Source organism: Grammomys surdaster, unplaced genomic scaffold (genome assembly GCF_004785775.1).
Source record: "Grammomys surdaster isolate TR1022 unplaced genomic scaffold, NIH_TR_1.0 125764, whole genome shotgun sequence".
NCBI lineage: Eukaryota > Metazoa > Chordata > Mammalia > Rodentia > Muridae > Grammomys > Grammomys surdaster.
The window spans coordinates 4,288-17,545 of NW_021620595.1; the positions used below are offsets into that span (position 1 = coordinate 4,288).

General features: G+C 40.4%; 1 protein-coding gene across 1 annotated transcript; it reads right to left on the bottom strand.

The window, feature by feature from the left end:
* Positions 1 to 1,774: 1,774 nt before the first annotated feature.
* LOC114639897 (interferon-inducible GTPase 1-like) lies at positions 1,775 to 11,749 on the bottom strand. The gene is made up of 2 exons (XM_028788697.1): positions 11,610 to 11,749; positions 1,775 to 4,718 (listed from the first exon to the last, which is right to left on the bottom strand). Exon 2 carries the CDS (start codon positions 4,695 to 4,697, stop codon positions 3,441 to 3,443), a length of 1,257 nt encoding a protein of 418 aa, XP_028644530.1. The 5' UTR covers positions 4,698 to 4,718; positions 11,610 to 11,749; the 3' UTR covers positions 1,775 to 3,440.
* Positions 11,750 to 13,258: the final 1,509 nt, after the last annotated feature.

Sequence of the window (13,258 nt, forward strand, 5' to 3'; positions counted from 1 at the left end):
CAGGAAGACCAACAGAGTCAACTAACCTGGATCCTTGGGACACCCAGGGACTGAACCGTGAACCAAAAAGCTAGCATGTGTTGGAGCTAGGCTCCTTGCACATATGGAGCAGATGTGCAACTTGGTCTTCATGTGTGTCCCCCAACAACTGGAGTGGGGGCTGTCCCTGAACACATTGCCTGTCTGCCTGTGGATCCTGTTCTCCTAACAGGACTGTGTTGTTAGTGAGAAAGGATGTTTCTAATCCTGAAGTGACTTGATGTGTCAGAGTTGGGTGATACCAAAGGGGGTTTCCTACTTCTCAGAGGAGAAGGGGAGGAGGGTAGGGGAGGAACTGTGTGAGCGGAAGGCCTGGGAGCAGAGGGGCCAGATATTGGGATGTAAAGTAAAAAAATACATGAAAAAATGTCTGTCTCAAAGGTCTCTAAAGTCAAGTGTTAGGCATATTCTCTTTGGACATTCCCTTTCAGCAGATTGCATATGCTTGCTTTACCATCTTTCAGATTTCATCATGGTTACACAATGGTGGTTCTTCCATCATCTTCAGACTGTGAGTGCTGTAACTACACAACCACTGTTTAGCATTCAAGTCCCACTCAGATTCCTACTTCTGTTTCCCTCTTCTGAAAGGAGAGGAATGCTACGTTTGGGGTTAAAATGTTCCCAAAGCAAGGTCCATTGGTTACCATCATGGAGTGATTAGAACATGGTAGAACCTTTAAGTAATGGGGCCTATTAAGAAGATTTGAAGTCATTAGGGGGACACTGTTGAGGGGACATTGGGACTGTTCCTCTCCCATGATCTGATTTTATGTATTCTCTACTCTGAGGTTTTACTGCAGGTCCATAGCAATGGGGCTATCTAATCATAGACCACACTGAAACTATAAGCCAAATGTAAACACTTTTTTCTCTGTATGATGATTATCTCTGATATTTGTTACATTAACATTAAGTTAACTAACACAAGGCCTCTTGTTTTATAGTATGATAATCCAGTGTTCTCTAAATATTATCAGCAAACATTATCTACTTCTTCTTTGGGTTTATTTCTTAAATGAGCAGGAGTTGTCTGGTGATTCTCATTAGCTATCTTTTTGGCAAGTCTGTACCTCAATTTATGGCAAAAATACTTTGGAGTAATTGGTGTTTCTGAGTGGCATAGCTTCTAATAACAAAGCAACTGAACCACCAGCATAATTTTCATAACTTATTAGGGACTGGTTGTTCCTTCCTAATGTTAATCTTATGTTAATAACCCAACCCCTCAGTGGGGCCATGTTAGGAGCAAAGTCTTTGGGAGGCATCTATGCTTGAACTAGGTCATGAAAATGGAGCCCAAATGATGTGATCGTAGGAAGGGGAGACAGTGAATCATCCTCTACACACACATATTGTGGAAGACCAAGTGAAGTCATTACCAGGAAGGATGCTTTCACTGAGGATTTTGCCACATTGGTACCCAGATGTCAGACATCATCATTAGAAATTTGAGAACAAAATTCTATTTTTTAACGAACCTAGTCCATAGGATTATGGCAGCTCAAACTATTTGAGAAATCATTCCCCTCCATGAATAAATTTTCTCTTTCTTCTGTGTTTCTCTTTTGGTCGTACTAACACATGTGCTGTTTATTTGTACTTTATTTCAAGGAAGATAAGTTGTAGACTAGGGAGTGGGCAATGAGACCATCAGCACCTAACAGTAATACTAAGGACAGGTCACTGCGAAGCTGTAATGGGTTCTTGGGAATGTCAAGTAGCAATACATGTCTTTTTTTTTCATAAATAATTTATTAAATGACTTTAGGTGTTGATGTGGAATAGAGCAGGTATTTACTATCACAGCATTCAAAACACCAATCATTATAGAGCAGAGAAATTTCATCATCTCCCTTGTTCTGGCATAGAATTAGAGAGCCTCTTTAGCATTTTCTTAAGGATTCTGACTAGATAGGATTCTGTTTTTTTATTTTTTATATTCTTAGTCATTATTAAGGTTATTGTGATCTCTATGTTATTGTTTCTCTCTCCCTTTTTAATTTAATCATATATTTAATTTTTTTCTTAATTTACTTTTATAGTATGAATGCTTGCCTTACATGTATGTCTGTTTACCACATGAGTGCCTAGTCTCTGTGGAGGTCAGGAAATGATATCAGACTCCCTGGAACAGGAGTTGTAGGCAATTGTGAGCTACTTTGTGGGTTCTGGCAATTGAATCCTGGTCCTATGCAAGTACAACCAGTGTTCTTAATCTCTGAGCCGTCTCTATTAACCTTGAACCCACCCTTGTATATCCCCCTCTTTATTTCTTTCTGAATTTTTTTCTGGAGTGCTAGGGATTGAACTTGAGGCCTCATGAATATGAGGCAAGTATTATATCACTGAGCTACTGCCTCAAACCTTCCTTCTATTTTTTAACTGAAAAAAAGTTTTTGTGTGTGTGCATTTCCATGTGTGATAGAAGGCATGAACATTACATAGCATGTATGCAGAGATCAGAGAACAAGCTTTCGTGTTGGCTTTTATCTTCCACTTGCTTGGGTCAGGGCCTTTTACTCATTGCTGCATATGGCAGGATAGCTGGCCCCATGATCTTCTAAAGTTTTCCTCTTTCTGTTTCCCATCTCACCACTTAAGTACATGAATTACAGATGCTTAGCTGGCTTTGTGTGCGTTCAGGGAGTCTGAACTCAGGTCTTCAGACTTGCAAGGCCTACTTTATCTACGGAGCTATCTCTCCAGCCCAGTTATGCTTTTTCCTTTAATATCTTTATCAAGAGAGTCTATAGTATCAAGTTCAAGGTTATTATCAAGAAGGTCATTTTCAAGAAGTAGAAGTCACAGCAGTAGATTGAGGCAAGCTAGTGCCACTCCATCCACAGTTAAACAAAACAAAACAAATCAAATCAAATCAAAACAAAACAAAACAAAACAAAAAACAAACCAGAGAGCTATGAAAGATTGGAAGTATGCTACCTCTTAGCCCCTCTCTCCATATATACAGTTGGCAATTGCCACCTTGAGAATTGTGCCACCCACAGTGGGAAGGGCTTCCTACCTCAATTAACATAAGTAAAATAATTTCCCAATCGCAAGCCTATAGGCTTACCTTTCATATGACTCTAGTCTGTTGAGTTGACAATACTTACCACCATAATGCTAACCCTGAACATGGATGTTGATTTATATGAAACAAATTTAAATATAAGTAAAATTAGTTGATCTGAGAATTTACTCAAAGTGAGGAGATAGGTTTTGGCTATCAGCTTATTTATACATATCTGATCCCCTTGCTACATCTAATGTGGATATATAATCACTTAATATGGATAACACCTGAATACCCTGAATAAACCCAGTATATAGTTTTACAGTATCAGTGTCCTATTTTTCTGTTATCGATTCTGATTTTTTGACAGACACAGGACTTCAGCCTAATTAGAAATCAACTTGTTTCTTAAACATATCTCATTGAGAAGAGTTTTAGAGTCCTCAGTCACTATGTCAAGGAAATAAAATTTCAGGTAAAATATTTCTCTAAGATAAAGATTTTTAGCAACTAAATAGCCATTAGCCAGACAGAACTCCCGAAAATATCTTGAAAGCCTTTCATGTATTGTTTCTTCATCTGTAGGTTTGAACACATTAGGAGATTTCATCATGGCCTCCACCTGATCCACCGGCATTTCCCAGTCCCTAGCCAAATTCTGCAAAGATGTGTCATCCACTCCAAACACAGTTCGATAGAGCTTCATGCTTTTCTTCAGATTCTCCAAATCATTGTCCAAGAGTAAGGTCAGTGAAGGGATGATACTTAGTAGGTCAGCTGCAAAGGCTTCACGCCAAATCTTCTGCTTTAAAAATTGTCGCTTCTTTTCAATGGCTGAATCTATAATATTGAGTAAGGAGAGCATAAAATTGTGCCGCTTGTATACAGGAAGATCACTTATTATCTTGTCCATCAGGATTGGGAAATCATAGTCACAAAAATTTATGTTAGAGATCAAGAAGATTGGTGGCTCTTGAATGCCGTTCTCCTTAAATTTCTTCACACAGTTAAGGCGGATGTCCTGCAGGACTTTTTCTCTGTCAAAGGTTTGAGGTTTGCATATCTCTTCATTTCTTAAGTAAGAGTCCATCTTTGTTGTCACGAAGTAGAATTCCTTCTTCATCATGCTGATTGCTTTGGCGAGGTCTATATCATTTTTCTTAAAGCGTATGGCTGAAACAATAATGAAGAAGTCATACTCATAGAACTTCATTTTCTCCAGATAAGTTTTTGGTGGGAAATTTATGGTTCCAATCCCAGGCAGGTCCCAAAAAACCACATTGGGCATATTGGGGTGTTTGTATGGATATCTCTCCATGGTTGTCTCCACCACCCCAACTTGAGCTGCACCTTCCTCTTCATGCCCAATGCCTCTCAGGGTATTGATGAAGCTGGACTTCCCTGACCCAGGCTCCCCAGTGACAGCAATGTTGAGCGGGGTACTATCGATTTCTTTTAATGCATCACTGATTGCAGAGTTTGCCCCCTGTATGTTCCCGTTTGTCATGCTTGATTCAATCGAAGTGATGATTTCCTGAGGAATGATTTTGTTTCCGGTCTTAAATTTCTTAAAATACTCAGCAAAGCTGTAGGTCAAATCTTGGTGGTGTTCATTGTTAGGAGAAGAGAACTGTTGACCCATGACTTCAAGCAAATATAGACACTGGAAGAAAGAAGAGAGAGCTAAAAGGGTGTATATGAAGCTTAAGCTCTTCATTGTAGCAAATTTCAAGCAGATTACTACATACACCATTCTTAGTGGTTGTAATTATGCATTCAAACTCCCCTGTGTTCATTTTACACAATTGGGACTTTGACTAACATTATCTAATTTCACTCTTCCCACAGTCTGGTGGCCCATCACCCTGCTATCCATTTCTGTGAGGTTGGCTACTCTAGATTTCACCTAAGAGTGACAGAGTAGGGTCATGTTTTTCTATAGGTAGTTGACCATCACATGAGACTTTAATAGTTTATTCTCCACTGTCTCTTCACAGGTCCATTTTACCTTTCAGCCTCCTCTGTGCCTCTGTGACATGTAGACCACACCAGCAGCGGTCCCTCCCCTTCGAGCTTCCAGTGTAATTCAGCTGTATCTGGTTATGGACTCTCCATTGCCCTGCTTGGGCTGCATCTCTGTAACTGAGCCCATCATTCTTTATAATCTGTGCTGTTTGGCCTATGTGAACTGTTCCGTTCTTATGATATTTAAAGGAGGATACTTCCTTACACTTCTTATTCCTTCTGCTTAGATCTGGTAACAACCCCTTATACTTTCTGGCTTCTCGTTGTCACACAGTCCCTTATTAATCTGCTCAGGCTGTTCAACATCCTAAAATTTGCTCTTTTTCTGAAGTCTCTTCAATTTGAACATTTATTAATGGATCCTACCATATATACCAATATATATCTGTAATATACAGCACTTTCCCAGTAGAGTTGGATTGAAGGCCAATGGCCAAGCCTCTTTCTAAGGTGGAATGGGACCAAACTTTGCAAAATGCAATGCATATTTATATGGGGTGTAGTGTCTGCCAGTCCTGTCACCAATGCCACAAAGATATGTTTGGTTTCCTTTAATGATACCTCACTTCCCTGAATAACAACAGCCAAGCCAGGTAAAGTACTGTAAGAGACATCACCCATGCCAACGGATGCTTGGTTCACAGATGGCACAAGCATTACAAATAAACACAGGCAACATATGCAGGAGACAGGAGAAGGAGTAGTCAAGGCTGAGTTAATTTAGATAATAGTAACTTCTGAAACTTGGATTTGACAATCTGTATTGATATTTGGGCTGTATCCAGAGGCTCGACTTTATGAATATCCCAATGAGAAAAGGAGGACTGGTAGGAACTGGATCAGCTCTTATGAGGACAACAGATGTAGGAGAACATGTATAACTGAGTTCTACAGCAGTCAGAACCCTGGGTAGTATTTTAGGTAGCATTCCATGGCCCACGGAGTCCTGGCAACAAGGAAGCAGATGTCATGAGCAAAGTATGCACTATCTATCCTCAGGTGCCACTAGTCCCTGTTCCTAGGTTTCATACAAAGTCTGAATAGAAGTCAGGCAGTGATGGCATGCCTTTAATCCCAACACTTCAGAGACAGAGGTAGGCAGATCTCTGTGAGTTTGAGGGTAGCCTAGTCTATAGAGTGAGTTCCAGGACAGCCAGAACAACAGAAGCAGAGAAACCCTGTTTTACAAAACAAAATGACACCCCAAAATTTTGAACACAAGAAGCTAACATGAGATGGAAAGTATATAAAGCCATTGGCATTCCTGTAAAATATTTGTGTATCCTGACTGCTCTGCAGTCATGTGAAGTCTCCCTCCATGTCAGGATGTTAAGAAAGGACAAGAACAAGTGTCAACATGTTACTGACTAAACAAGGCAGGCGCCTTCATGGACAGATGCCTTCATATTCAGCAACTTCAAGCTATTGTTTTCTTTATTGTCAGCTAAAATGTCACTGTGAAAGCTGAGGATTCTGAGAGGCAGTTCTGTACATCACTTTAAAATGAGCATGCTCAGGGAATGTGATCTTAAAATGTTCATGCATGAAAGTTCACACACCTCTCTCTATAGGAAAAATTCCTATGCTTCCCTTGTTGGGGAGTAAGCTAGAGCTTTGCCTGACTCAGATACTAAGTATTTTTTCATGGTGTCCTATTTGGCTTGTATATTTTGGATTTGTGATAACTAAGAGGTGGATTCAGTGGGTCAGGTTACACATTGGTGTTACCCAGATGAAAGCTTTTAATTGCTGATTAAATTAAAGAGCCCAGTTTCAGGAAAGACCCCTCACCACTGCCAGAAATAAAACAGGGAAGGGAAGTATCTCAGGGACCTGTGCACAGCCAGGAGGTCCTGAGAAAGCCTTGTTGCTTCAGAAGTTGTTCCAATCTTGCCAATGATGAGCCACCTAACAGTTCTGTGATAGAGGGAGAAAAACCAGATGGATCAGGGAAGCATGCAGAGAGTCTCAGCCACAGGTTTGAGACTGCATCTTGACCCTGCACTCTGGAGAACTGCGAGGCATTCTTGTCCATTCAGGTTCCAGGGAGACTAACAGGAGTCTCCTTTATCTGGAACGGGAGTCTAGTCGGGGAAACTTGACTATGAAAGCCTCAAAGGAGGTCTGAGGAGATTGGACGAAATTCTGGGTTTAACTTCTAGCACTTTAAAGTGTTAGCCAGGACCACACCATTCTGTAAAGTAACCACATTTAGGTTGAATTGTGATAATTTCAGGAATGATAGGACTCCATGAGGAAAATCACCTTTACAAGCACACATGGCACAGAACCTCCTCTCTCTCTCTCTGGGACCCTAAGAAGGGATTTCCCACTCTGTCACTTGGGCTTGATCTCAGAGCCTCTGCTGTGCTGCTGTCTGCCTGTCAATGGCATTCACAAGTCCTTATCTGCCTCAGTATGCTTCTTGAACCCCAGACCTGGGATCTTTCCTGATGGTAAGGAGGTGGAATTTCTCATCCTATAGATCTGCATAAAGGTAAACGTATTCAGGGTGTGTGTGTGTGTGTGTGTGTGTGTGTGTACTTTGGTTTTTTTGTCTTATTGATTGGATGGTTTCCTTTTCATGTTCCAGATCATCCAGATATGTGATTTTGCAACTCAGTCCTGTAAACACCAAAATCAAACTTCAACTGAGTAAAGAAAAGAGTTTGCATGTTGACTAGTCTTCCCCTACCCCAACCCCCCAGTGTCATACCACTTCCCATTTAGTTAATTCATTTATGGTAAGGGCTACGTACTAGGATATAAGCTTTCTAAGTTTTTTTTTTTCAACTGAAAGTTAACATTTTTAAAGAACAGATTTAAGATTGAAGCTTTCTTAGAGACATGGAAAAAATCTTAAGGGTAGTCGACTTAAAAAATATCTTGACGTGATAAATTTAACAAAAGAATTCTTGTGATTTTTAAAAAATGTGTTTGATGTATGTTTTCATGAATGTGTATGTTGTGTCATGTCTACATGTATGATTATGCTCATATATTTCTTACATGGTACCAAATTATCTTGTAGTGGGCATTAAGCTAAATTATAACTGGTAGATTATCCTAAATGCCTTTTCATTCACATAACTTAAATAAATCTTTGAGGAATAACTTAGATTTGTTGGTAAAAGGTGAGGCTGCCTTCAGAATTGCTGATGTGTATTCTTCCTGGGCTGCTGGCCACTTGGGTTAATAATTGTCTCTTAAATGTTATAATGCTCTTTGCTTCCCTGGGACAGATTGCAGCTAGGACTATAAGATAAAATTCCTACCCAGAGACAACGGAGGCTTATCTCTGAGCCTGCCCTGCCACAGGACAACAGCACAACCAATAAAACTGAACACAGACACTGCCCAGAACCGGCATCCACAGATTTGTTTAAGTTTCTTAAGATTTATAAATGTTTCAAGTGATCTGACTTCTAATTTAAATGCACACATGTATTCTGTTTTGTACTCCAAGGATAAGAGCTACACGGCTTCTGGTTTAAGGTATCTGTGTGTTCTGCCTTCTGCTTCCTTCCAGAGCCCTGACTGTTGCAATCGAGGACATAGTCTCATTTTTGATAATAGCTTGATAGAGCCAGTTCTGGCAAATTGGTCTAATTATACTTATGATCCTATGATAAAGCAATCATTTCAACTTGGCCAGGTCTTTGGGGCAACAAATACCTTAGTCATTTATTTATATCATTATGCTTTACAATATTAAAAAATAAAAACAGGATCTAATAAGTAGGGAAAAATGTGCTTAAAAGGTCTTAAGTATCCGGATACATTTTTAAAGAAGATATTGAAGGAAAGGAATTTTAGCTTGTAAATTGGTTTTGTTGTAAGAGGATGGCTCTAGAGTGAGGGGTGAAGCAAACTAAAAACCCAAAATGTAATCTGCCATAGATATTTTGTAAAAGGTAAAAAAGTTTATGGGTATGACTAAGTTGGCTATAGTTAAAGGGTTTTAAAAAACCCCAAGGTCAAAGTTCACTACACTGAAACAAATTTTAAAATCTAGTTTTATTTATCTCAACGAGGTTCCTTTAAGATATTGATATGCTTTTGGCTTCACTTACAAAAGAATTTAATTAAAATAACATTCACCAGAGCCATGAGGTAAAGGTTGTGATGAGTTACAAAAAAATTGAATTCAATAGCAATTTGTGGGGCTAGTAGAGAATACATTTTTATTTAATGTTATGGGATTCAATATCTTAATACCAAAATTCATATATACATTTCTTGTAAAATTATCTGAACTTGGTGTTTCCTTAAGATAATTATTTGCATTTTCTCTTGACGTGCGACTGCGGACATGGACAGCTGGCCCTATGCCCCAGCAGTGTTGTTAGCAACACAACAAAGTGCCGAGCAACAGTGTGACAAAGTCAAAGCTCTGCTCCCCACACTCAGAAAAATGGTGGCCTTACAAAGACATAACACAACCTGCACAGGTGGGGGAGGTGCTCAGCCCCTGGCCTCCTGGCTAGGTAATTCCTACTAACATATCAGAATGACCCCATGAGACTCTACGATCTAGTCCCATCTGAATTTTGTACCCAAAGCTGGACAGGTACGCAGGTCATACTCAATCAGCTTTAGATAAAACTAATGGGGGGGCAGAAGGGCAGATTTAAACTTTCCTGATTGTTACTGAAATTACTTACTAGGTAATAAATTTGGCCAATCACAAAAGCTGACTGGACCCTGATGAAAATGTAAACAATTATATCTATCAGGGCAACCAGGATGGATATGGACACACTATTTACCCTGAGGGGAGGAGGAAATCATGAAGACAAAAGATTCTGGGGATCGTTTCATAAAAGCTTCCCATTCTTTTAGTCTCCATCCCCTGCTCTAATCACACACTGAAGTTTGTCTTGGGCCAGCAAGATGGCTCAGCAGGTAAGAGTTCTTGTCACTAAGCTAGGTGTTCTGAGTTCTAGTCCCAAGACTCACATAGCGGGGAGAGAGAAGAGACTTCCACAACTTGTCATTTGACCTCCATATGCATGCTATATGACCTCAGTACAGGAATATACATAAAATGAATAAGTAAATGTAATAAAAATAAGTAAAATACAAAATTCTCAAAGAATTACTAGAATGATAAAGAGAAAAATAAAACAACAGCAAAAAAATGATCTTCAATGCCTTTGCGCTGCGCATGAGGACAACAAATGACAGTGATGTGAAATATCCATCATTGCAGAAAGATGCACTTCTTCATTAGCACCCTGACTCTATTTTAAATCCCGTGAAGTTAAAGACGACTGCCCAGTTAAAAATGTCCACAGCATCTACTGCTATTGTTTTGGTAAATGGACATGTTGTCAAGTTGCCCTCTGCAACTTGTATTTCTGGTTATAACAGAGATTAGCAATGCTCTCAGCCTCACTCAGACAAGGGTTTTGTTGCTGCTCTTTGTGTCCCATTTGTTTTTGCAGTGGGTAGGATTTTAATGCCTAGTCTCATAACTGGTCAAAGGGCTGAGAATGAGAGACTATTGAGTTCTCGTTCCTAAATAGAACAGGGAGGGGGACATCTGTATCAACCCCCCACCTTAGTCAGGCTCAGGAAACATCGTACAAGAGCCAGGGGATGAGGCCTGGGGAGTGGTGTGACTTAATGTCTTATTAATGTGACATGGAATTTGGACTCACGGCAGCTGCCCAAGACTTACATGAGAACTAGCACCTCAACATTTTAGCATTCATGAGACTAGGGGCACAGGAGACCTCATCCTTAGCTTAATATAAGAGTAATGACTGGTGGGAGGAAGTGTCATTTTTTTTTTCTTTTTAGAAATGTAGCTACTAGAAAGTTGCTCATGATTCAGTAAATAATTCTACACCCAGAACATGCAAATGACCCTAAAATCAGCGGAAGATTAAAAAAAAAAAAGACAAGAAAGCAGAGCAGCAGTCACTGGGGAGGGCAAGAGTCCCAGAGGGAATATGGGTGAGAAAAGAAAGAGGAATGATGGGGGAAGTTAATCAAAATATTATATATACATATGAAATCTTCGTACACTAAATAAAAATACTTTAAAACAAAACAAACACACAAATTTTAGAATTGCTCTCCAGCAGGTTATAGCAGAAGCACTGCCTGTGGGTATCTTTTACTCCAGTCAAGATAAATCTGCTGAACTGGGTGGAAAGAGGCAAGAAAATAGTACTGGGAAGTAACAGGATGAAGACAGAATTTTCATCTATTCTGTAGTGACCTTTCATAACACATATCCTGCAAGGTTCATTTTCAACTGTTACAGGGAAGAGAGAACAAAGAAGCAATCCCCCCTCCCCGCCAAACTGGATAAGTTTTAAATAATACTTAAGTCATTTAGTTTAGGTCTAACTAAAGAACATCTATAAACAAGTCCTCACTACCTCCACTCAAAGCCCCTTAGCTTCTTTCCAAACCGAGGATCCCAGTTCTGAGACTATTTCTCTAAATGTCTTGTTCCCACAGGCTCCTTAGGAAAGAGAAGATGATTAGTGAGTAATCGGATCTGAATGCTGAGTACCTGAAAACCTGTATTCACTGGATGCACTCACTGCTCCGGAGAGGAATAGCCCTTGGCTGAGCTCTAGGCTTGAGATCACTTCTGCTTCTTCAGTGGAAACAAGAAAGTTGGGCAGGGCTTGTACACTTCTGGCTTTTGTCTCTCCTCACAGGGGAGGGTGTATCTAGTCGCGGAAAACCCTGCATTTCCAAGAACAGGAAAGTGAAACTAAACTAGCTTTCATTTCTAAAGGGATTCCAGTAAGTAGAAACTGTGTTAAAAACAAAGCGATATTAACACTGCTTTAGCAAGTGAGGTTAGCTCTGGAAGCAGCTTACTACCTAGGCTGGAAGATCCTCCAGGGCCCCTTAGAATTCATTTCCATCTTACCCTTGTGCTAGATTGTTTTATGTCAACTTGGCATAAGCTAAAGTCATTTGAGAGGAGGGAACCTCAGTTAAGAAACTGTCTTCCTAAGATCAGGCTGCAGGCAAGCTTGTGGGACATTTCTTAATTAGTGATTGATGAGGGAGGGAGCAGATTGTTATGGGTGGTGCATCGTTGGGCTGCTGGTCCTGGGGTCTACATACATAGCAGGCTGAGCAAGCTAGTAAGCAGCACCCCTTCATGACCTCGACATCAGCTCCTGCCATGGAGTCCTGCCATGCTTGAATTCCTGTCCTGTCTCCTTTCAATGATGAACAGCTATATGGAAGTGTAAATCCAAATAAACCCCTTTCTTCCCCGGGGTGCTTTTGGGGATTCATCACTCACACACACACATCACAATTAGCTACTGATTCCACAAACATATCCTGAGTTGAAGTTGCATAGCACAATCCTTGTGTCCTGTGCAACTGCCAGTCTTAGTCTTACTCCCTTCCCCACCCCATTTTGGCCCTCTGACTACAATCCTATTTGGCCCTCTGATTATAACCCTATTTTCTCACTGTTATGGTGCCATATTTTGAGTCGTTAGCACTAATGTAGCAGACTGGAGGGAGAGCTGGACCATGGGTGTAGAATCTGGGAATGAGGAGGCAGTCAGGGTTGGAAAGTCAGTGTGGCTGAAGGTAGACACAGCTCCTCAGGACTGCACACATGGAGATCCATACCCCCGTCCCTTCTCCACAATTCTTCATAAATCCAGGAGTGAGTGGTGTTTATTAACATTTCAGCAAAAGTATCTGAAACTCTTTAACAATTAAGTCACTTTCTACAAATCACATAAGATGGTGTCTTAGGCTTATCACTGCTGTGATAAAACACAGAGCCCAGTGCAGGAAAGAGTTAACTGGATTACACCTCCACATCACTATTCATCCTGGCACCTTGACACAAGCTATGGTTATTTGAGAAGAGGGAACATCAGTTGAGAAAATGCCTCCAGAAGATCTAGCTATAAGCAGACAAGCCTAGGACTAGTGGTGCAGGAGTATCCCCACCCACAAAGGGCCCAACCCATTGGGCCTTCTCCTATCAATCACTAATTAAGAAGAAAATGCCCCTATGGGCTTGTCTGCTTATAGTTAGATCTTCTGGAGGCATTTTCTCAACTGAGGTTCCCTCCTCTCAAATAACCATAGCTTGTGTCAAGGTGACCTAAGACTAGCCAATACAGATGGGAGAATTTCCATCTTTTAAAAATCATTGTCACTCAGGCACTGATT